The 24,083-nt window shown below is 40.3% G+C and overlaps 1 protein-coding gene across 6 annotated transcripts in view; it reads left to right on the plus strand.

The window, feature by feature from the left end:
* Positions 1-24,083, plus strand: part of rabgap1l (RAB GTPase activating protein 1 like) — a 186,531-nt gene that overhangs the window by 115,457 nt on the left and 46,991 nt on the right. For 4 of the 6 annotated variants that reach the window (XM_062979417.1, XM_008108932.3, XM_062979419.1 and 1 more), the window contains one exon: positions 17,867-17,995. In XM_062979417.1, the coding sequence (XP_062835487.1) occupies positions 17,867-17,995 (129 nt within the window). Of the gene's footprint in view, positions 1-8,463; positions 9,100-17,471; positions 17,649-17,866; positions 17,996-24,083 lie in introns of those variants that run through there. The other 2 variants (XM_008108934.3, XM_062979418.1) reach the window with 2 other exon arrangements.

Here is a 24,083-nt window from a genome sequence, read left to right on the forward strand (position 1 = left end):
AAATAGTTTTTTGCTCCTTTGAAAGCAATAGAGTGTTGTTCATTCTGTCTCTCTGGCGTCTTACAGTAGAGGTAATGTTATCTGTTGGGGAGGCAGAATGCATAGTAACTCTGTGCTTATTTCTTGGTTTTGGCTGCCCATTGTATAATAATAATAATAATAATAATAATAATAATAATAATAATAATAATAATAATAATAATAATAATAACTTTATTTTTATACCCCGCCCCATCTCCCTGAAGGGACTCGGGGCGGCTTACATGGGGCCAGGCCCAATAAAACAAACAAAACAGTAACAAAGCAATAAAACAATTATCCCAGTAAAAAACATCAATATCAATAAAAACAATCATTAAAATCAACAAGCAGGATACAGTGTTAAAAACAGGAGACTAATTCGTAGATCCCAGGCGAAATGCAGAGTGATACAAAATGGGAAAAGGAAATTTCACAGTTGGACAATAAAGTGTGGTATAAAATGGCAAGACAATAATGGGACTATTATGGAATGGACAGATAGATCAATCCAGCAACAACTAAACATCGAAGGCCTTTTGAAACAGCCAGGTTTTTAAGCTCTTCCGGAAGGAGAGGAGGGTAGGGGCCTGCCTGATCTCTCTAGGTAGAGAGTTCCAAAGCTGGGGGGCCACGACGGAGAAGGCCCTCTCTCTCGTCCCCACCAACCGTGATTGAGAGGGTGGTGGGAGCAAGAGAAGGGCCTCCCCCGACGAGCGAAGAGAACGTGTGGGTTCATAGAGGGAGATGCGGTCTCTAAGGTAGGTGGGTCCCAAACCGTTTAGGGCTTTGTAGGTGATAACCTGCACCTTGAATTGGGCCCGGAAAGTAAATGGCAGCCAGTGGAGCTCCTTAAACAGAGGCGTTGAGCGCGCCCTGTAATTCGCTCCGGTTAGAAGCCTGGCTGCCGAACGCTGTACTAGTTGTAATTTCCGGGCCGTCTTCAAAGGCAGCCCCACGTAGAGCGCATTGCAATAGTCCAGTCTAGAGGTAACTAAGGCATGGACCACCCTGGTCAGATCAGACCAGATAAACACGGCAGACAATGTTGTTGTTTTTTCTGGATGATGACAATGGGGAATTTAGGCAGTTGAGTCCAGGTGACTGCTACTAGGAATATTGTGCTATTTTGACTAAATCAATTTGTGTGTGTTATATTGGTGTCAGTGGTGAAGAAATGCATGTATTAGTACAGATTGAACATCCCTTATCTGAGATGTTTGGGACCAGAAGTGTTTTGGATTTTATTTTGGAATATCTTTATTTGCATATGCTTTACATATACAGTAGAACCCCGGTTATCCGATTTAAACGGGCGGACCGAATCTCGGTTACCCGGATTTGTCAGATAACCCGATCTGTAGGCCCAAGCACCTAGCGGAGGGAGGAAACTTCTCCCTCCGGCAGGTGCTTGGACCCAAGGAATTGCAAGATGGGCTGCTGCCTAGCGACACGCTTCATGCTTCTCTAAAGGCCCAAACGCCGGCCGAAGGGAGAAGTTTCCTCCTTCTGGCAGGCGCTTGGACCCAGGGAAGCACGAGGCATGCCGCTGCCTAGCGACACGCTTCACGCTTCTCTAAAGACCCAAGCGCTGGCTGAAGGGAGAAGTTTCCTCCTTCTGGTAGGTGCTTGGACCCAGGGAAACGCGAGGTGTGCCGCTGCCTAGTTATATGCTTCGCGTTTCTCTAAAGGTCCAAGTGCCTGCCGAAGAAAGAAGTTTCCTCCCTCTGGCAGGCGCTTGGACCCAGGGAAGTGCGAGGCGTGCTGATGCTTCTCTAAAGGCCCAAGCGCCGGCTGAAGGGAGGAAACTTCTCCCTTCAGCAGGCACCCTGGCCAAGGGAAGCAGGCCACGATTGCAGGCTGCTTCCGAGATGCTTGCTTTTCCCTCTCCTTCTCACGAGATCCCTTCGCTCACGAGAAGGAGAGGGCGCCCATGGCAGGGCCTCGGATAATACAGAACCTCGGTTAACTGGAGCTCAGTTAACCGGGGTTCTACTGTACAATGAAATATCTTGGAGATAGGACCTAATTCTCATCACAAAATTCATTTATGATTCATACAAACCTTATTTTGATTTCAATCAGGCCCTTGACAAATGTTCTTTAAGACATTCTCCACAAAGAAGCTAGTAAAATGTGGGCTAGATGATGCTACTGTTAGGTGTATTGGGAACTGCTTGACTGGCCCGAACTCAAAGGATGTTGACCAATGGCTCCCCTTCATCCTACAGAGAAGTGACCAGTGGGGTGCCCCAGGATTCTGTCCTGGGACCAGTGCTATTCAACATCTTTATCAATTACTTGGATGACAGAATAGAAGGCATGCTGATCAAATTTGCAGGTGACATCAAATTGGGAGGAAGCATTTTTCTTGCATTTTTCCCGAATTCTACATCCAATCTGGAAAAAAGCTCAATTGTTTGGATGTTATAAGGGCTCTTACCTTCTGTATCAACAGGACTGCTTCACTCAGGATGGCTGTATTGTGCTCTTATTTATTTATTATTGACACAAAGACATAGTATGACACAGCAAACGAGATATATATGCTGGATTTCATATCACAAAATCACACTTCCCAAGCGTTTAGGACTATGTGATGTATTTTCGGATGATGCGCGCAGATCCCAGTAAGGTGGCCTTTTGCTGTTGAGAGATCGTAATTTTGTCAATGTTTATTGTTTCCAAATGCCAGCTGAGATCTTTTGGCACGGCACCCAGTGTGCCGATTACCACCGGGACCACCTGTACTGGTTTATGCCAGAGCCTTTGCAGTTCCATTTTGAAGTCCTGATAATGGCTGAGTTTTTCCTGTTTTTTTTTTCCATCAATTCGACTGTCACCTGGTATGACGACATCAATAATCCAAACTTTTTTCTTTTCCACAACTGTGAGGTCTGGTGTGTTGTGTTCCAAAACTTTGTCAGTCTGGATACGAAAGTCCCACAGTATCTTTGCGTGCTCATTTTCCAATACCTTTGAAGGTTGTGATGATGATGATGATGATGATGATGATGATGATGATGATGATTAGCTGTACCTGGCCACGCGTTTCTGTGGCCCAATCTGGTTCATTGGAAAAGAAAGGATAGAGAAAGAGTGGGTTTCAGATATATGTGATTTCACAATGTTTGTGGGTAGGCAGTATTTGTGGTGGTTTCATTGTTTGTGCAGATATGGAGATAGTTTGGTTTGGTGACTCTGGAACACAGAACATATTAGTGTCCGTGTGATAAGCAATCCATGTCCTGATGTAAACCATAGAATTCTAAAGATTACCTCTTGTGTGTAAACATGGATGGATGGATGGATGAATATAGATCTCTTTCTTTCGCTGCCATCCCCTTGGGGAGAATGACAAGGGGCATGGCTTCCTTGTTGGCCATGCCCCCTGTTATTTTCCTACTGGGAGAGACCATAGGCCCCTCATAGGGAGAGACCCCAGTGCCTCCTCCCCCCTATTATTGAAAATCTGGCTACCAGTATTAAAAATTCAAAATAATCTGGACAGTAAATAAAGAATACCACTCAGAAAACAGAGTAATTCCAGACATGAATCAATCAGGGTCAGCTAGCACCTCCCAACAAAGGATTCCCCCAGGCAGAAAGAAGCCAGGCTTTGAAGCTGCAAGGTTATTCATGGTTAATCAAGGTGGCCAATTGCAACATTCACACATGCCTCAAGCAGAAAAGAGTTCTTTCTTCCACCCTGGATCTTCCATAGAGATATAAAGAGAAGCCTCTTACAGGATGGTAAAACATCTGGGTGTCCCCTGGACAACATCCTTGCAGACGGCCAATTCTCTCATACCAGAAGCGACTTGCAGTTTCTCAAGTTGCTCCTGACATGGAAAAAAATACAATAAAATATAATTATAATATAATAATATAATGTGCTGTAGAATGTCCTTCAACAACAAAAGTTTTTGCAGCTTAATAAACCTTTTTCCATGTTTTTATGATAGAACCCTAGGAAATAATGACACTGATAAACCAAAGGAGCAAAAATCATAGTGTTACATAGTGTAATATATTATAATACAATAATACTATAATAATAAAAATGATACAATTATACTATAATACAGTTATATATTATATGATAATATAATAACTATAATAATAAAATACAATAATGTAATATAATTATAATAATATAATAAGTAGTGGCATCTCTAGCTCACTTGCTGTGGCCCACGAAAAGGATTTTCACTCTCAGTATCCCTCCTTTCTTTGGCTAGGCCACAGAGCCTCAGCTTCGCGTAACCTGCCAAGCCAAATTGAATGGTGAGCAGGTGGGCCTAGTCATCCTTTGCGGCCCCGCCCATGCTGGTTGCTAAAGGGAGGAGGCTGCTTGGCCGTTGCTAGCACTGTTGCTAAGGGGAGGAGCTGTCTGCTACAAAGTTTGCTAAGGGAGGAGACTGATTGGACATTGCTAAGGGGCATGGTTTTACTTGTCTAAGGTGTGACAGGTTTGTGATAGTAAGTATGTGAATATCTTAAAACACTTGTCAGTTCGACTGCTACGTTGTGTCCAAATTTCGTAGCAATCAGTGAATTAGCTTGGGAGATATGATATAGATTATGATGATGGTGATGATTATTATTATTATTTCACTTTGCCGCAGAACTAATAAGATTTCATTGAGAAAATTACCCAAATGGAAACATTAAAACGTTTTTTATTTCATTCGTATTGCCTAGCTGCAATTGTGAAACCCCTGCAGCTGGGATTTATAATTTAGGAAGGCACCAGCATTCTTTGACAGAGAAGGTTAATAACCTTGTAATTACAACTCCCATGATTCCAAAGCACTGAACTATGGCATTGAACAGTTTAAATGGTATCAAACTGCATCAATTCTACAGTATGGATGCACCTTATCTTGATGTGAGCTTCCTTGGCTCCCATTCCAGGAGAAAAGTGGGATATAAATAAAATAATTACATAATTACCATATAGATATAACAATATGGCGGGATAAGATTTTGCTGATATCTGTAGATCCTGGACATTTCTATGGAAATTATATGTTTGTTATAAATGAGATGGCAAATGACTCGAGTGAACCAAAAATAGTTCATACCTTCCCTGAAAGCCTACAGTTTTTTAGATGATTGCTCTGCATTTTTTAAATCATTTTGATAAGTCTCCTAAATACATTTGAAGCCCTGATGGACCTTTTACTCCCAAAGTGGAAATGACCAGCTAGAAGTTTCAAGGAGTTCTATGGTTTTCTGGAAACAAAGCCCAACAAAATTGCAGCTAGTAATTTTAAGATGGAGTGGGAAAGGATTAATGGGGGCCATCCACCCAAGTCCCATGGAAAGGGGCAATGTAATTCCTCTCTTTAAAAATACTGATTTTTTTCATGTCTTGAATGTTGGTTAACTATAGAGAGAAAGGGAATATTATAGAAACAAGTGTTAAATACCCCACATGGAATCATATATGCAAATTAGACATATATACCCTGTTTCCCCCACAAATAAGACGGGGTCTTATATTAATTTTTGCTCCAAAGAGAGAGCTGACTTCCAAAAAATGAAGGAATTACTGAGCGGCATTCCATGGACGCCAATATTAAAAAACAAGGGAGTTAAGGATGGATGGGAGTTTTTCAAAAGTGAAATACTCAAGGCGCAAATGCAAACAGTGCCAACAAAGAAGAAAAATAAGACAAGTGCAAAGAAGCCAGAATAGATGTCCAAAGAACTTCTAACTGAACTAAAGCTCAAAAGTGACATGCACAAGAAGTGGAAAAGGGGAGAAATCACCAAAGAAGAATTCAAACGTATAGCCAACACCTGTAGGGAAAAGGTTCGCAAGGCTAAAGCACAAAATGAGCTCAGGCTTGCCAGGGACATAAAAAACAACAAAAAAGGCTTTTTTGCTTACGTTGGTAGAAAAAGGAAGAAAAAGGAGGCGATAGGGCCTCTGCAAGGAGAAGATGGGGTGATGGCGACAGGGGATAGGGAAAAGGCAGAACTGCTCAATGCCTTCTTTGCCTCGGTCTTCTCACAAAAAGAAAGCCATCTTCAACCTCAGCAACATGGAATGGACGAAGGATTGGGGGAAATCCAACCCCAAATAGGGAAACAAGCTGTCCAGGAACATCTGGCCTCTCTAAACGAATTCAAGTCCCCAGGGCCAGATCAGCTACATCCAAGAGTGTTGAAGGAATTAGCGGAAGTTATTTCAGAACCACTAGCAATTATCTTCGAGAGTTCTTGGAGAACGGGAGAAGTCCCAGCAGATTGGAGGAGGGCGAATGTGGTCCCTATCTTCAAGAAGGGAAAAAAGAACGACCCAAACAATTACCGTCCGGTCAGCCTCACATCGATACCAGGCAAGATTCTGGAAAAGATCATCAAGGAAGTGGTCTGCGAACACTTAGAAACAAATGCGGTCATTGCTAATAGTCAACACGGATTTACCAAAAACAAGTCATGCCAGACTAATCTGATCTCTTTTTTCGATAGAGTTACGAGTTGGGTCGATACAGGGAATGCTGTGGATGTAGCCTACCTGGATTTCAGTAAGTCCCCCACGACCTTCTGGCAAATAAACTAGTAAAATGTGGGCTAGACAAAACTACGGTTAGGTGGATCTGCAATTGGCTAAGCGAACGAACCCAAAGGGTGCTCACCAATGCGTCATCTTCATCATGGAAAGAAGTGACAAGTGGAGTGCCGCAGGGCTCCGTCCTGGGCCCGGTTCTGTTCAACATCTTTATTAACGACTTAGACGAAGGGTTAGAAGGCACGATCATCAAGTTTGCAGACGACACAAAACTGGGATAGCTAACACTCCAGAAGACAGGAGCAGAATTCAAAACGATCTTGACAGACTAGAGAGATGGGCCAAAACTAACAAAATGAAGTTCAACAGGGACAAATGCAAGATACTTCATTTTGGCAGAAAAAATGGAAATCAAAGATACAGAATGGGGGACGCCTGGCTTGACAGCAGTGTGTGCGAAAAAGACCTTGGAGTCCTCGTGGACAACAAGTTAAACATGAGCCAACAATGTGATGCAGCAGCTAAAAAAGCCAACGGGATTCTGGCCTGCATCAATAGGGGAATAGCGTCTAGATCCAGGGAAGTCCTGCTCCCCCTCTATTCTGCCTTGGTCAGACCACACCTGGAATACTGCGTCCAATTCTGGGCACCACAGTTGAAGGGAGATGTTGACAAGCTGGAAAGCGTCCAGAGGAGGGCAACTAAAATGATTAAGGGTCTGGAGAACAAGCCCTATGAGGAGCGGCTTAAAGAGCTTGGCATGTTTAGCCTGCAGAAGAGAAGGCTGAGCGGAGACATGATAGCCATGTACAAATACGTGAAGGGAAGTCATAGGGAGGAGGGAGCAAGCTTGGTTTTTGCTGCCCTGCAGACTAGGACACGGAACAATGGCTTCAAACTACAGGAAAGGAGATTCCACCTGAACATCAGGAAGAACTTCCTCACTGTGAGGGCTGTTCGACAGTGGAACTCTCTCCCCCGGGCTGTGGTGGAGGCTCCTTCCTTGGAGGCTTTTAAGCAGAGGCTGGATGGCCATCTGTCAGGGGTGCTTTGAATGCGATTTCCTGTTTCTTGGCAGGGGGTTGGACTGGATGGCCCATGAGGTCTCTTCCAACTCTACTATTCTATAATTCTATGATTCTATGATTCTATGAAAAGATGCATTAGGGCTTGTTTTCAGGGACAGTCTTATTTTTCCAAATTGTCTTTTAAAATGAACTATATCTAGAGTTTTGTTTTTTTTAGAAATAAGGATTATATTTTGATCATCCTCAGAAATGCTGGGATAGGTCTTATTTTGGGGGAAACAGGGTATGTGTGTGTGTCTTGTTTCCCCCACTCTTTTTTTGTGATCTCTGTAATTAGCAGCATCACATATTACAGGAAGTACTGCATGTTTGGTTCAGCATGCTTATCTAGAACAGTTCTTTTCAGTCCTTGCTATTTGTCCCCTCATTCAACAGCTTTTAAGTATCTTGCCTTAGAAACTATAAATGCTGTTCTGACAGTACCATTGCAGCCAGTGCTATTTCAGCTTATTGTGTCTCATTAGCCCTCAGCTGTTTTGTTCTTCCATCTGTTTTCATCCATGCAAAATCTAGGTGGGACCAATGGTCTTCCCGCTTATCTATCCACCCAATTTCTGCATGGCTAAACAGGATCGAAATTTGATTCGAAAGCAGATATGAATTAAGGCCAGTATTTTGGTTGGCTGTCAACCTGACTTCCTGTGGGCAAAAGACGCTGAGACCATATAATGTCTGTAGGCTTTGGATAGCTGTCAGCCTAATGTAGATGGAAGGTGGATTTGGTGAGAGAGCTCATCTATCCAAGAGCTCACGATTGGCTTCTTATTACAGCATTCCCCTCCGAGACAGCCTCTGCATGCTCATTCACCTACCCCGCCTCTCCCGCTTTTTCTCTTGCTTCATTACTGATTCACAGCAAGAGGCGGCAGCAGCAGCCTAGGCATGCTTGTCACGAATCAGGGATTGCAATGAGCTCATCCTTTTTCTCTTTGCTGTTTTACAACTGGCCTGGGCTTTTTGCTCTTACTGCCATTTCTGCCTGCTCTTACGTATGATCACGGGCAAGCTGGGCCATCGCAGCCTTTTTCTCTGCATCATCTCTGCCATTTTTTCATGTTTTCATGCATTTTTAAATCTGTGTCTTTGGCATGTGTTTACAGCCGTCTTCGGAATACCAGCTTCTTCTGTACTTCTCAGGAAAGATGTTTTCTTTTTTTTTTGAGACCATCCATGGTAGTCCCTGGTTTAGGTAATAAATCTGTGGGCATTTAGGAGACCTGCATCTGGTTTCCATAACGCCACAGTGCAAAATTGGCTTAAGGGGCAGAGCTTCTCATTCTGGATACTTGCTGTTTTTTGCTGATGGAAGAAGGGGTGCCTTGCCCAACCCCAGCTCCAAAGCTTGCACCACCCATCAAGAAGTCTCAGGATATACATGATGAGAGAAGCAAGCTTGTGAATGAGTATGCCTGTCGAGTGCTGGAACTTCTAGGGATGGGCCATCGCCTATTTGTACCTCGGCTTCTTGCGGTGAGATTATTTTTTTCTAGAAATGAATGTGTAGCAAATAAATCACCTTTCTTCTACTGTGTCTCCAAGAGTCCATTGTATGTGGTTGCTCAAGGATTTTCTTATTTTAGACAGTACATTTAGGAAGCAATTACGTCTGGCTGTTTTTCTTCTAGATATCAGGCAGGGAATACTGGCTCAAATTCTCTTCTGAACCCCATGATGCCACTCCTCTGTTAGCCAAAGATGTTCTTGCCTCTGTAAATTTTTATTTTTATATAGCATATCAAAATTTGATAGATAAAATTAAATGCAAATTGCAAATGCATTCCAATGTAACAACTCAATATTGTGAATTTTGATAAAATGAAAAAATAATACCCTGTCTGCATACTAAGGTAAAAAATACAGTTTCTTTGGTGGTGTTATGCAATAATAATGCAGATTGAATGTTTCTGTGTTTAACTATAGGGCTGGAAGGAAGCAAATAACATGAAGTCTCTTATGTGAATTTGTTAAAAGATGTTCTTATATTTCTGTATAGCCTCTGGTTTGATGAGTATAGAGTTCTCCTGTATAAAGACTGATTGAACAGGTTGAACTAAACCAAACTTATCCTTAAAACTCTTTTTAGTGTATCTCTACTTTGTAATTCATAGCATCACAGGTATTCTAGCTTCAACTTACTTAAAAGGCGGACTAAGCGTTATCTAATTATTTCAATGGAAATGTGAAAAAATGTCAGTCCTGACCAACTGACATTAGCTCCAGAAAATATCTAAGAATCTGTTCAGTTACTAGCTTTGTTCACCAAATAAATGCTGGTTGAAAGGAGGAACATTTCATTAACTTTAATTTCTTATAAAAATGTATGTTAAATGTACATTTAACAAGCCAAATATCACCTATGTGGTGTGTGTGACATTTTCTTGTTTATTTCAGCAGTGCTCCCTTAACAGATTAACTGTTTAATTTACATCAGAAATGTAGAAGTTGGTAATATTTTTGTACTTAGTACAATATGACAACATTGCAAATTTGATAAAAGAACCTTCATAATCCTTATGAAGGGATACAGTTTATTTCAGATTGATGTGTTGTGCTCAGGCCTGAGGCAGGATCTTATGGTGTGCAAGGCAGGCTAGAAGTTACAGCACTCAGGAGAGCTCCAAGTGGGCAACTTGTTCTAACAAGTTTTAAGATTTAGCTGAAGATTGTTCCTTTTGAAGATCTGCAGGACCCCTCCATTCTTTGGCCTGGGTCTTGTCATTCTCTCTCTTGTACTTGGCATATTGCTGATATCTCTGTATTTGCTGCATGGATTGTGGAAGTATGTGTACTAACAAGACTATCAGTGTTGTTCTCAACTCATGGGTCTCAAGCTTGGAGGATCTCTTGGAGGATCTTGAGCCTGGAAATCTCTGGAATCTTGAGTTTGAGTTATTCTTTCATTTCACAGTGGTTGTCCTTCAGACTTTGAGGCTATATCCGGGTCTTTCCTGCGCTCTGGAGTCATGACATAACCTTTGTCTGGTTCAGTGTTCATTTTCTGAGAGTTGTCAGCCTGGTGTTTATGGAAGCTAACTAGGGAGCATGAAGGGACAGCTTTTCTGGCTGCTTTTTGCTCCCAACCTCTCATATTTAGATATATTAAAGGTAATTATGTGATTTCATTTAGCTTCTGTAACAGTTCATTTTTCTCAAATTTACTAATACACCTTATCTTGTACAGTAGAGTTCCGGTTTTCCAAGATAAATGGGCAGGCCAAATGTCGGATAACTGGAACTGTTGGATAATGGGAAAGCCCCATTATCCCTCCCAGTAAGCTGGGTGCTTGCGGAAAGGAAGAGCTTCCTCCCTTTGGTAAGCACCAGGTTTAGAGAAGAATTGGCTGCGCTGCTGCCTAGCAACATGGCCCGGGCTTCTCCAAAGTGCCGGGCACTTGCGGAAAGAAGGAGACTCTTTCCTTCTGCAAGCACCCGGTTTAGAGAAGCCTGGGTCACGCTGCTGCCTAGCAACACGGCCCGGGCTTCTCCAAAGTGCGGGTGCTTGCCGAAGGGAAGAGTCTCCTCCCTCTGGAAAGCACGTCGGATAATACGATAGGTCAGATAACCGGAAGTTGATTAACCGGAACACTACTAATCAATTCTATGAATATCTTTATGCAGGAAAAAAAAATCTGCTTTCTTATCTGTTATTGCCCAACCATTTTGAATAGATTTTTCCAATTTGACTAGAGGCCCTATTATTTAGTAGTCTGCTTGTGATATTATAACTTTATTATGGTCATAGACCAGCCACTGTAGTTTGTAATATGATCTTAATATTACTGAATAATCCCAAGCGTGATGAGGGAAACTGAAATCACTATTTTTTTCTCAACATCTCTCACCCAATTGGAGGCGACATTATCCAATAAGCTCAAGTGTGTTAGTCCAAGCAGGTTGACATGTAGCTTGAGTCAATAGTTAATTATATGGAACCAGACATGAATCCCAGCTTCCATTCTATGTAAGGTATTGGAAATGTAGTGTGAGACACTAAAGAAATTTCTTGACAATTTAGATGATACTACAGTAGAGTCTCACTTATCCAACACTTGCTTATCCAACATTCTGGATTATCCAACGCATTTTTCTAGTCAATGTTTTCAATACATCGTGATATTTTGGTGCTAAACTCGTAAATACAGTAATTACTACGTAGCATTACTGCGTATCGAACTACTTTTTCTGTCAAATTTGTTGTATAACATGATGTTTTGGTGCTTAATTTGTAAAATCATAAGCTAATTTGATGTTCAATAGGCTTCTCCTTAATCTCTCCTTATTATCCAACATATTTGCTTATCCAATGTTCTGCCGGCCCGTTTATGTTGGATAAGTGAGACTCTACTGTATTTCTTTTAGGGAATGAAAGTCTTGGTAAATAGAGGAGTGAATGTAATATTTTGGTTTGCGCTTTATGTGGAGTACGTACATGAACCACATTTCACAAAAAACCTCACTAAGAATAACATTATCACATCTTAGATCAGGGGTCCCCAAACTAAGGCCCGGGGGCCACATGTGGCCCATTGAAGCCATTTATCCGGCCCCCACAGTGGCGGCTCCCCCCTCCTCCACCGAGGAAGGCGTGTGCAGCATGAGGGAGGAAAGGCCATGCCTTTGCCACCTCCTCCCTCACCTGGTGCGCGCCTTCCAGAGCTTTGCTTATTTATAATGGTATTTTAATTATTATTGAATTAATTATTAATTATTAAGGGGTGCTTTGCTAGTGCTTTTGGTGCACAAAGGCAGAAGGGGGTTGGACTAATGGTCTCTTCCAACCCTCTTTATTTATTATTATTATTGACAGAAGGACACTGTATAACACAGCAAACAAGATATATATGCTGGATTTCGTATCACAAAATCTCAAGTCGAACACTTCCCAAGCATTTAGGACAGTGTGATTATTATTATTATTGTTATTAACATTGAGGCTGGGTAGCCATCTGTCAGGGGTGCTTTGCTTGTGATTTTGGTGCACAAAGGTAGAAGGGGGTTGGACTAAATGGCCCAAGGCATCTCTGCCAACCCTCTTTATTATTTTTAATATGATTATGATTATTATTAACACTGAGGCTGTATTTGTTCCCATTTTGTTTTTTTACTTCAAAACAAGATATGTGCAGCATGCATGGGAATTTGTTCATAGTTTTTTAAAAAACTATAGTCCGGCCCTCCAACGGTCTGAGGGACCGTGAACTGGCCCCTGTTTAAAAAGTTTGGGGACCCCTGTCATAGATTCTCAATAAAATACAGAATCTCAGCTCTTCATGACTCAGATGACTGGAATGTTAAGCCTAAGTATTTGTATAGCCTGTTCTGTATCATAGCATATCATAGCATTAATCTGCAATCTATGTTCAGTAGACCAATTAGAGAAGCCAATAATTTTAGTCTCTTGATAGTTTATTAAATATTATACTCCCAGTAGAATGTACTGAAAATGCCTTGAGAGCTAGTCTTAGACATAGGGCTGCCCTCCGGAACCAGGGATGCCTCCAAAAAGCTAAGATTACATCCCATCATATTGTTGATGTGCGTTCTGTCCAAGTCTGAACTGCAACCATAATTGTTTCTCCGGATAGTCAACAATTAGAAACTCAATGCCAGTATTCCCCTCTTCCTCAGAGTTTAAGTAAAATAAGTTATCAGAGAGTAGAAGGAGCACGAACAGAGCAGAGCAGAGATGTAGCCAAAACAGTTTGACATCAAGGAGTCTGTTTGGCTGATCAGAAGATTAATGATGTTAGATCTGAGGGCAAAATGCACAGAGACAGAAAAATTAGGTTCAGCCACTGGCATTTTCATCTGCTCTTCCTCTTCGCTGTCTGAACAGGGTATTCTATAGATAGGGAATGACAATCCAGAGCCACTGTATTTCTGGAAAAGTTAGAGTAGTAAGTGATCAACACTTTAGGCACCACTCATAATTTTGTAAGCATTTGTTATATTCCACATTTGCTTTAATGCTTCCTTCTTTTTACATTCATACTCCTCAACCCACTTATCTTTTTTTGCATAGGGAAGAAACTTACAGTCCTTAGCATTTTTGCTCCCCTTTCTATATCTTCCCAGTTGTGCTATAGCCCATTTGAGATGTGGCAATCAGAGCTTTATGTTCTGTATCCTACATATAGTAACAGCATCAAGGTATATAATATATGCATTTATTTTTCTTAGGCTGCATCTACACTGTAGAAATAATGCAGTTTGACATCACTTTGGCTGCCCTAGTTGAATACTATGGGATCCTAGCAGTTGTATTTTGGTGAGGCACCAGAACTATTTGGCTGAGAAGACTAAATGCCTTGTAAAACTACAAGTTCCATGATTCCATAGCATCGACCCATGCCATTTAAAGTGGTGTCAAAGTGCATTATTTTTATTGTGTAAATGGACCTCTAGTCTTTCCCTAGTAGTTACTATCAATTGGTTTTGTCTTTTTCACCGTTTCTTTTTTGTTACTAATGTTTATTGATAGAAAAGAAAACCTATAATATAACTATAATAAAGTGAGCAAACACATTATAAAGTTATATATTTAAAAAGCCCTAGAAAAAAATTACCATGGCAAAACAAAAACATATAAACACAAAAAAATAAAATATACCAACAAGGAGACATATGCACTTAGCGTAGATACGAACACAAACCTAACTGACAAAAACTAGTCTACTCACTCTCTGTCTCCTGGTTTCTTAATTCTAACTAGTCCACTTCCTTTAAGAAATATTGTATAGTCTCACTTCTACATTTAATAGCATACTACAAGATCACAAATCCCACAAATAATGACCCCCCCCCAAATTGTTGGAACATATCACTCATTAAATCCCAAATCTCTATTAAGATTTTTAAAAATCCTTCTCCGTCAGCCTAATCATTCTGTCCATTTCAGTTAGTTCACAAATCTTTGTTGGATATTATCAAAAATTCTAATTTTAATCTTCCAGATAAATCTGTATTGGGAAACAGTCCATCCAGAATGTTCTCCTCTTATTTACTTCCCTTTTGGTGTATATCAGTGTTTCCACAATAGTAATTCTTCAGAATATCCCAGTCACAAATTTGCCATTTTGCAAAGTTAGCCACTGCAGTTCTCTGCATTTTTCTGTTTCATCTCAGGCCAGATCTGTTGAGAAATCTTGCCAATCTCCTTGTTGAAGCCTTTATTTAAAGCTTCCAGAAGGGTTTTCTCCAACTTTGCTGCCTGCTTCTGGATTCTGAATTCTGATTTCACCAAGTTCTGGTTTGTCCGAATTGGGTCCCCAGTCAGATTTGGCAAAGAGATAGGTATTTCTTTGATTTCTGCTGCTAATTATTTTCTCTGCAATCTCAATTCACCTAAAATTTGGATTAATCCAATTGAATTTGAGAGAATTCTTCTGGAACATGGTCATACAGCCTGGAAAACTCACAGCAACCCAGTGATTCCAGCCATGAAAGCCTTTGACAGCACAATTAATTTGTTGTGTCTGCACACCAGGTGGCAGTGGAGTACATTTTCTTTCTTCAGTTGTTTTTTATCTTGTTGTTGCTGAGTTACAACTAAATCCTCTAGAAGGTGAGGGCTGCACTCCAGGCAGTTCAAATATTTACTTTTGGAATCTTTGTCTTGGGAAATTTCTTTTGTTTTGGCTTCCAAGACAAACAGTACTTTAACTCTTTGATGAGTATGTATATTATTTGCTGTTGCAATTAATCTACCCCACAAGATTTATTAGACTTGACATTTCTTAACAGTGTGCTTCCCACTATCACACAGGTTTTGCGAAATAATTGCATTCAATTTGGAAGTCACCAGAAAATAGGTGAATCTAGAGATTTTGCCCACTTTTGTGTTGTTTTCCCCTTGTTGGTTTACTTTTGTCTTTTGAATGTCAATTTCACCATTCTGAATAATTGGGTGTCATCTGCAAATATGTCTCCCAACTCCAAATAAAATTGAAGCACCAAAATAACATTAGCCCCAATACACTGAAGATGGGACTACATCCTTCTTCAACTTGAGCACCTTAATTTGATCTTACCATAAGCATACAGGTGTATGTATGTGTGTGTGTGATATATATTTAGGAATTAAGAGGTACAGTGAGAGATGTAATTTTTAATGTCCCTTGCAATGGTAGTGGCTGCTATTGTGTTACCCCATTGTGAAAGATACTGATTAATTTTACTTCTGAGTTCCCATATGTACCTTTACCAAATGATCCTATTGTCCTGTTCTGAAAGGCAGAGCAAGACTTTTCGGAAAAATATAAATCGGTAATCTGAATGTTCAACCCAAAAGTTACCGGCAGAGCAAGGAAAGAGAGCTTTAGCAAAGTAAGGCAGTCTAAGGTCCTCACAAAGGTGATCGATCAAGAAGTCCATCTGGGACAATCTAAGAGAATAAACTATGACAAAACCATGGACAAGTCACATACCGTGTTTCCCCGAAAATAAGACAGTGACTTATATTAATTTTTGCTCCCAAAGATGCTCTAGGTCTTATTTTCAGGGGATGTCTTATTTTTCCATGAAGAAGAATTCACATTAATTGTTGAACAAAAAATGAACATTTATTATATACTGTACATTAGTTGTCATCACAAACCAGCATAACCAGACAAACTGTGAATCCTATCAAGAATTTCTTGTTACTACCATTAATTCAATGTCCTACACTCTGCGGTACGTACATTTACTGATCCTGCATGCTCTGGTGTTCTCTTTCAGCGAGCATGCTTCCAAACAAAAATTTTGCTAGGTCTTACTTTCGGGGGAGGCCTTATATTTAGCATTTCAGCAAAACCTCTACTAGGTTTTATTTTCTGGGGATGTCTCATTTTAGGGGAAACAGGGCAGAGAACATGAGCCAGAGGTACAAAGCAAGTTGTTAGCTTCATGCAAATCAGTTATCAGTAATAAACTACAGCTGCTAAATGTATAGCCCAGCATCATCCCATTGCTGTTTCCTAATAGCCAAGCATTTTTATAAAGGTATTGGGATCTTCTGAGGCCTTCCCTGTTTGCCTGTGTTCCATTAAGATTGGTACTTCTGTGCCTTTGTTTCATGGATGCTGGGAGCTGCAACTTTCAGACTCAGCAGTGGGCACTTCCACCTGCTCTTTCTCTTCACTGTCTGAATCCTGAGAGCAGGGGATGATACCTAGCTATATTTTTGCTGACATTCTCGGAAAACAGATCACCTAAAGGAATACTTACTGCTTTCTACAGTACCGTATAGCTTGTGATATTTTTGACCCATTGGGGTAGTCATTTTTTCAGCCACCATATCTATCAAAACACTACATACCATATATAAAGATGAAAGTATGTGTGTAACTTTATGTGTTTGTTTGTAACACAAAGGCTCCTACATGGTGTGATGGATCTGGATTAAACGGTACACAATACACTTCACAAGCCAATAAAAAACACTTGTGGGGGTGGGAGACAGATAGAGATGTTGGAAGTTATAGTCTTGCCACATCCAAAGAAGCTCCTGAAACCAACCCACAATGGATTTGGATCAAACCTGCTACACATATCCTTCATGATCCAACTTAAAATTCTGGCAGGTTGAGATGATGGGAGCTCCAGCCTGACCATGTCTTGGGCTGATGGGGCTTACAGCCCATCAGCTGTACAATTTTATAAAAGGTCCTATTATATGGGTATGCATTTTCTAATGGAACCATTCATAAAATGCAAACAATGGGTATTTTTCTCCCTATCACCCCATCTGCAGTTTACTTTACGAATTAATTTGAGAGAAGAGAAAGAGGAAATTTCTGGAGCTTGGGACGTATTCCTTTTCTATAATCTTTGATTAGATACCAGGCTTGAGCACCTTTACTCCAGCAGTTGTTAATCACTACATCAAAATGCTCTATTTTAGCATTTTATCACTGCTTTTATGAGAGCGAAAAAAAGAAGAAAATCTGTCTCAATGTTTCAGTGAATGCTATGTATTGTTGGGTTAGATCAGAGATGTGATGGGCATTTATGATCACAGGAAGTCAAGATGTGTCCAGGTACTGACTTTTATATTGATTTCACAGAACTCTTGATATTTTCTTTAAGTTTTGTTTCCATTGCATTGGTTTTATATTGTAAACCAGTTAGTTATATTTTATGATGTCTAGAAATAATTTCAACAAATAAATACTCAATAAATAAAAAACCTGGGATATAACAGCTAATGCTATTGTCTAAGTATTTAACACTAGTTCTGTGTTATGGTTCTTTGCAGACATCCAAGGAGGACCTTCTACAAGCTGATTTTGAAGGAGCTTTGAAGTTTTTTAGGGTACAGCTACCCAAGAGATACAGAGCTGAAGAGAATGCTAGAAGACTTATGGAACAGGCCTGCAATATAAAGGTGAGCTTGATCATATAAACCTAAAAATAAGGAAAAATTATAATCAAGAAAAACTGTTCGAGAATTCAGACCAAGAAAAGCATTGGGAAGTTTTTGTGTTTGTTTTGTCTCTCACACACACTTATTTACATCTCCAATGTTTCTCATATCCATTGCTCCAGTCTGCTTAGAGTAACAAATCTGTTTTGTTATGCCTGGCTCTAGAAAATAATCTTAGTTTTGAGTCAATCCATTGTTGAAAATGCCTATATAAAAGTGTCAAGATACAGCCAGGTTTCTTCTGGAAGTGGGAGTTTCATAGGTGAATAGCTTTGTGGTCTGACTGAAGGCTGGTACGCTTATAGTTTAGAGTACAGTAGGTGGGGAAAACACTTAGTATCTTAATATTTTTCTTAGGTTAAGTGAAATGATTGTTTCTTGCATGATAACATAATGACATTCATGATAGACATTGTTAGAAATAGAAATAGAACTATAACTAAGGACCTCATCACACACAGCCTTACCAGTGTTGTGATTCGCTAGTCTCCATGGTGGATCAGGGCAGCATTGTGGTGGCAGCGGGGCAATCCTGGCACCCTGGCTGGCAGTTGATACTTCCCCATCCCACATGGGAAAGTGTCACCGTGTGGCTGGTGCCAGGAACACCCTGTTGTTCCTTATAGAACATGGGACTGCTTTTGTTGGCTGCGAAAGCCTCCCACCACGTTGCCACCCCAGTTCACTCATGGAGCCCCACCAGAAGTCCTCTATGTTGTATGATGGGCAGAATGGGGCTTCATGGGTGAATTGGGGCAGAAACATCCTAGGGCACTTAATTTGCCCCGTGATATAAGGCTGTAAGAACAACAAACTGATCACAATAGGAACTGTTATGGTTTTATATGTAGTTACGTGTTTATGATATCAGTGAGTCAGGTTCAGAAATGTCATAAAGAATGTCCATTAATGTAGTCTTGTAGTCATATAGGGAGGTGGGTGTGTTCCCTGTTTTCCTCTGTGCTTTATAAAATTCTGATCCAGAGGAGCAGCATAGGAGATGAAAGAAAGTGAAGAGGAAGCAAAAATAGTTGAAATCTGCTTCCCTTCCCTCTTCTATGAAATGGAGACTCAACTGGGGTTCAGTTTTTCTATAACTGGAATCATCTGTTCTATCCATGGAAGGGCTGCTCTGAATTTCAGCCTATACAAATCTTCAGTTTAGCCCAGTATGCCTTCAGTGACTAATATAACTTTAGTATGTTCATGTAGTATATGAGAATGAACAATAAACATTTTCTCCATGGCAGTGGAAGAATGGCAATTTAAATCAATCTTTATCATTAGATAATTAATTCATAGTCTGTTTGGTACTTAAGTAAAGGTTTCCCCTGACATTAGGTCTAGTCGTGTCCGATTCTGGCGGTTGGTGCTCGACTCCATTTCCAAGCCAAAGAGCCGGCTAGACACCTCCTAAGTCATGTGACCGGCATGACTGCATGGAGCGCTGTTACCTTCCCGCAGAAACTGTACCTATTGATCTACTCACATTTGCATGTTTTCAAACTGCTAGGTTGGCGGAAGCTGGGGCTAATAGTGGGAGCTCATTTCGCTCCCCAGATTCAAACCACCAATCTTTCGGTCAGCAAGTTCAGCAGCTCATCGGTTTAACCCACTGTGCCACTGGAGGCTTCATACTTAACACTCTTAGATTTCAATGCTTCTTCTATGTTACTGTGAAGATGGGAAGATCTGCTTTTCAAGTAGTCAATACATGTAGAAAGTATGGTATAAGCTGCATGCTTGCAGATGTGTACTCCTCTTGGTAAATATTAAAATAAAATATTTTTATTTCCATAATGACTTTAAGAATGGCTTTAGCACTCTCTCTTTCTGTCTTTCTCCTTCCTTTCTCTCTGTGTTGTTAGGTGCCTTTGGGTAGTTTCTGATTCATGGCAAGCCTAAGGCAAACCTATTATGGGGTTTTCTTGGCAAGATTTGTTCTGAGGGGTTTTTGCTTTTTGTCTTCCTACAAGGCGGCAAAAGTGTAACTTACCTAAGGTAACCCAGTGGATTTCTGTACCCAAGTGAGGGTTTGAATCCTGGCCTCCAGGATCCTAGTCCAGCACTTAAACCACTATATTACATTGGCTCTCCACCCCCACTTTCCACCCTCAACATCTTGTAATCCTGGGAATGAAATTTCCCTTCCTAATGTACACACATTTAACAGCATTAAAGAGTCCAATAGGAGAGAAATATTATGAAATTACAAGAGAAATGTTTAGTGAGATTCACATCTCTGATCTTCAACAATACAAGGATTGTATTGCTATTCAGAAACAGCATGAATACTTTACTTAAAATTATAAATTAAGATGGAATTTGACTGTAATTAAATCATTACTATAACATTTAATGCATTTAAATATAAATGTATTTGCATAGCCTTCTTTAAAGCATGTATAATTTTTTAGGATATTCTGTGTGTGCGTGTATGGTGTCACCATTGAAACCTTGTTGCAGAGTGGATCTGTGTTTTCAATGCAAGTAGCTCCTCCACTAATTCAGATTCTAGCTATTGTGTGTATTGTTGCTGTAACAAATTCTTCATGATCTGTCTTTCTTTTGGTGAAAAACCACTCAATACTTAGATAAGTGAAGACACACGGACAGCTTCTAGGATCATACTCAAAGTCTCACCAGATTGAGAGAACTTGCCTTGTTGGCTTTATGAGATTTAAGAGCACCAGATACCAGATAAGAGATCATGTTGGTGGTCACATTGCTGCAAGCATCTTTTTCACATCACCAGGCCACATCAATTGAAGCTAATTTTGTAAAATCAAGCTTGATGTAGCATTAAATGCTCATAGCCTCTCACACTGGAGATACTCACAGATGATGGGTCTGAGAAAATAATTCAGTCTGTTGCAAGATACAGCTTAAACCTTTTGCACAACTCCATTCTTCTAGCCAGAGAAAGGACATTTATTTCAAGATTAGCTGAAATGGCTTCGTGTTTTCGTCTCAACCCACAGAGCAAGGTACCTGTCTCTAGTGCTTCCTTTGCTGTGTTCTGCTATAACCCAAACAAAAACATAAAATACATCAGAGTACAGGAAGAGGAAGTAGTAATGGGTGTGTGATCAGAAAAACAGAAGTGTGTGAACTTGGGATACCTCTTTTTCTTCTTGCCTCTAAGACATTTGATGTCTGCCTTCTCTCTGGAAACTACCCTTGTAGTCGTAAGGCAGAACACTTACAATGTGCCTAAATTACCACAACAAGTTTTCTTGCTAATTACATTTTTTTTTACTTGGCATAGTGCTTCTGCAAGATAATTAGTATTTTGCTAATTCACTTTAAAAACTTAATCTATATGGCAGTGCGGTTATTATATAATATTAGAAATGCAAAGTGCTTTTCAGATCCAAGCAATCCAATTGCCTATTGACAATTAACCTGCAACAATACTGGTGGCTTTAATAAGAACACTTTGAAGTAATAAGATTACAGCTTGATCTTTACGACCTGGATATAAAGAAATGACATATGCAGAGAGTTAGGACTTGCTATTTCCCCAGAACTGCTTCCATTATTGAAGAAAAGCTGATTAAGAATATTGTTCAGTATTGCAACCATGTTTTTGGCTTCTGTTTATGAGATTTGAACTACCGGGAACACTGTGATTCTGCCATAAATGGCTACAGAGGGCATGGGGGATCTCAGAGGATTCCAAGCACTAGCTGAGCTATATCCATCTTAGGTTTTGCTTGCACCCCAAGGTGGACAACAGAAGTGGACACAACATGAAATACCCAAGGATTTTTTTTACTAGTCACAGTATGGATTTGGCCAGCATTTGGAGAAGATATTTCTCCAGATACTTGCTAAGTTAGATGCCTATTCTTTTTGACATTTGCAGTCCAGTCCTCTCCAATTTTGGCATTGGATAGCACTTTGCAGAAGCTGTCCTTCCAAATAAAATCCTGCTAAAATTGTGACTGTGTCATATGGGAGTTCAAAGGAGTTGGCTGCCTGTCAGAGAAGCAGTTCTTCCAAATCCCTGCTGAGTTACAGCTGCTTTATGGGCTGCTTGCTGTCCTGGTTTGGATTGCATATAATGCACAAAAGGGGATCCCAATGTTATTGGCAATCATTGGTTAGAAAGAACAGCAGGTATACTTCATACATGGGAGAAGGGAGCAGTATAGCTTTGGAAAAAGGGTCAGGAGGGAACCTCTCTGGGACAGATTTGTTCAACTGAATAGAGGTTTAGGCACTGGCTAAATAATACAAGATTCTGAATAATGTAACAGTTAAGACTGAATATATGTAAGAATGAAAGAGAAAATATGCAAAACACAGCCACGACAGTGTAAACCATAGTTTGAAACATAATGCCTCTGTCTATTTCTGTTCAATATTTAGTCAGATACTTATTCCTCCAGACTATTTTTGCAATAGGCTATGCAAATCATATTGGAATACATTGTGTGAATGTCTTATCTTGAGAATTATGGCAAGATTCTCTCATCTAAAAATGTGCAGGAGAACTGATCTTAAGGTATTTGGCCTTTTGTGAACAGTGACAGTGTAAAACAAACAAAATGCAAGCAAATCACAGATCGATTATAATTAAGTGGGCCATCATCAGAGTGTTACATTTATGTGACATGTGAGGGTTTTTAGCTCAGCCCGGATGGCAAAAAACCTCGCAAATATGAATAAGAGTGTACTCAAAGAAAATGACTAGCTATAGTCCCATTTGTTATGTTAACAGTTGCCAAGCAACAAACTTGATACCAGAGCTAAAACAACAAATATTTAATAGCTTTTCTGGGGGAAAAATGTATAGTTGAGTTGGTATTATTTATTAGCAAAGGAGAGAAGCATTGTAATGAAGGCATATTCAGAAAGCACACTGATAAAATTTCTAATTAGGCTCTGTATGAGAATTCTAATTAGAATTATAATAGTTCTGATTTCGATGGAGCAATAAAATGCTGTCTCGGTGTTTCTTACAAATTGTCGGTTAGGAACCCTTTATAGTCCTCTGGCCTTATAGAATCCATGGGAAAAGCAGAGTCTGTGTCCATCTTGTAAGACATGTTTTTGTGATTTCTGGAATCCTCCAAAACGGACATCCAGTAAATAGACTAACTACGAGGGTCTTTAAATGGTGAGGGCAGGAGGAGTACTAATTGGTCATGTCTGAGAGTGTTATCTGACTAGTCTGTCAGGCAAGCCGGTTGACTAGCAGTTTGATATAAGTTGTCACACTATGGGGAAGAAAGCTGCAAGACTTACAAATTGCACCAAAGAATAACAGCTTTCTGTCAACACGCTTTTTATTGGCAGTTGATGTGCGGGGAGCACACATTCATCCCCACATATGCACCCAGTATAGGGATAAAGTTGTCTCTCGTAGAGTTGCCTGTAAGTGGACTGGAATGTTTAAAAATGGCCATACTAGTGTGACAGATGCAAAGCACAGAGGACATTCAGCTACAGCCATGGTCATAAAGAATGAAGAAAGAACCATGGAACTGAGTTCAAAACAGAAGAATAATGATCAAAGAGGTTGCAGGAAAGCCAAATGTAAGTGTCGGATCTGCCTATACCCTAATTCAGTGGTTCTCAACCTGGGGTCCCCAGATGTTTTTGGCCTACAACTCCCAGAAATCCCTGTCAGTTTACCAGCTGTTAGCATTTCTGGGAGTTGAAGGCCAAATACATCTGGGGACCCCAGGTTGAGAACCTTTGTCCGAATTCATGTCAGTCTTAAGTTCAGTAAATTGTATGCCAGGTGGGCTTCTAAAAAACCTACAGAGGAGCATAAGTGCAAGTGCTTAGTTGTTTGTTCCTAACACTTGGCCCATTATCGTGAAGAAAGTGACAATTTTCTGCAGCAATGTATTTATGATGACACATGGGTTCACCATTATGAGCATGAAAGAAATTGACAGAGTATGCAGTGGAAACATTCATTATCTCTTGCAGCAAAGAAATTTAAGCCATAACCTTGAGCAGGAAAGTTGATGTTGACCGTCTTCTGGGACTCTTAAGGATCTATTCTCAAAACTTTTCAAGAACATGGAACTGT

Source organism: Anolis carolinensis, chromosome 4 (genome assembly GCF_035594765.1).
Source record: "Anolis carolinensis isolate JA03-04 chromosome 4, rAnoCar3.1.pri, whole genome shotgun sequence".
Lineage (NCBI taxonomy): Eukaryota > Metazoa > Chordata > Lepidosauria > Squamata > Dactyloidae > Anolis > Anolis carolinensis.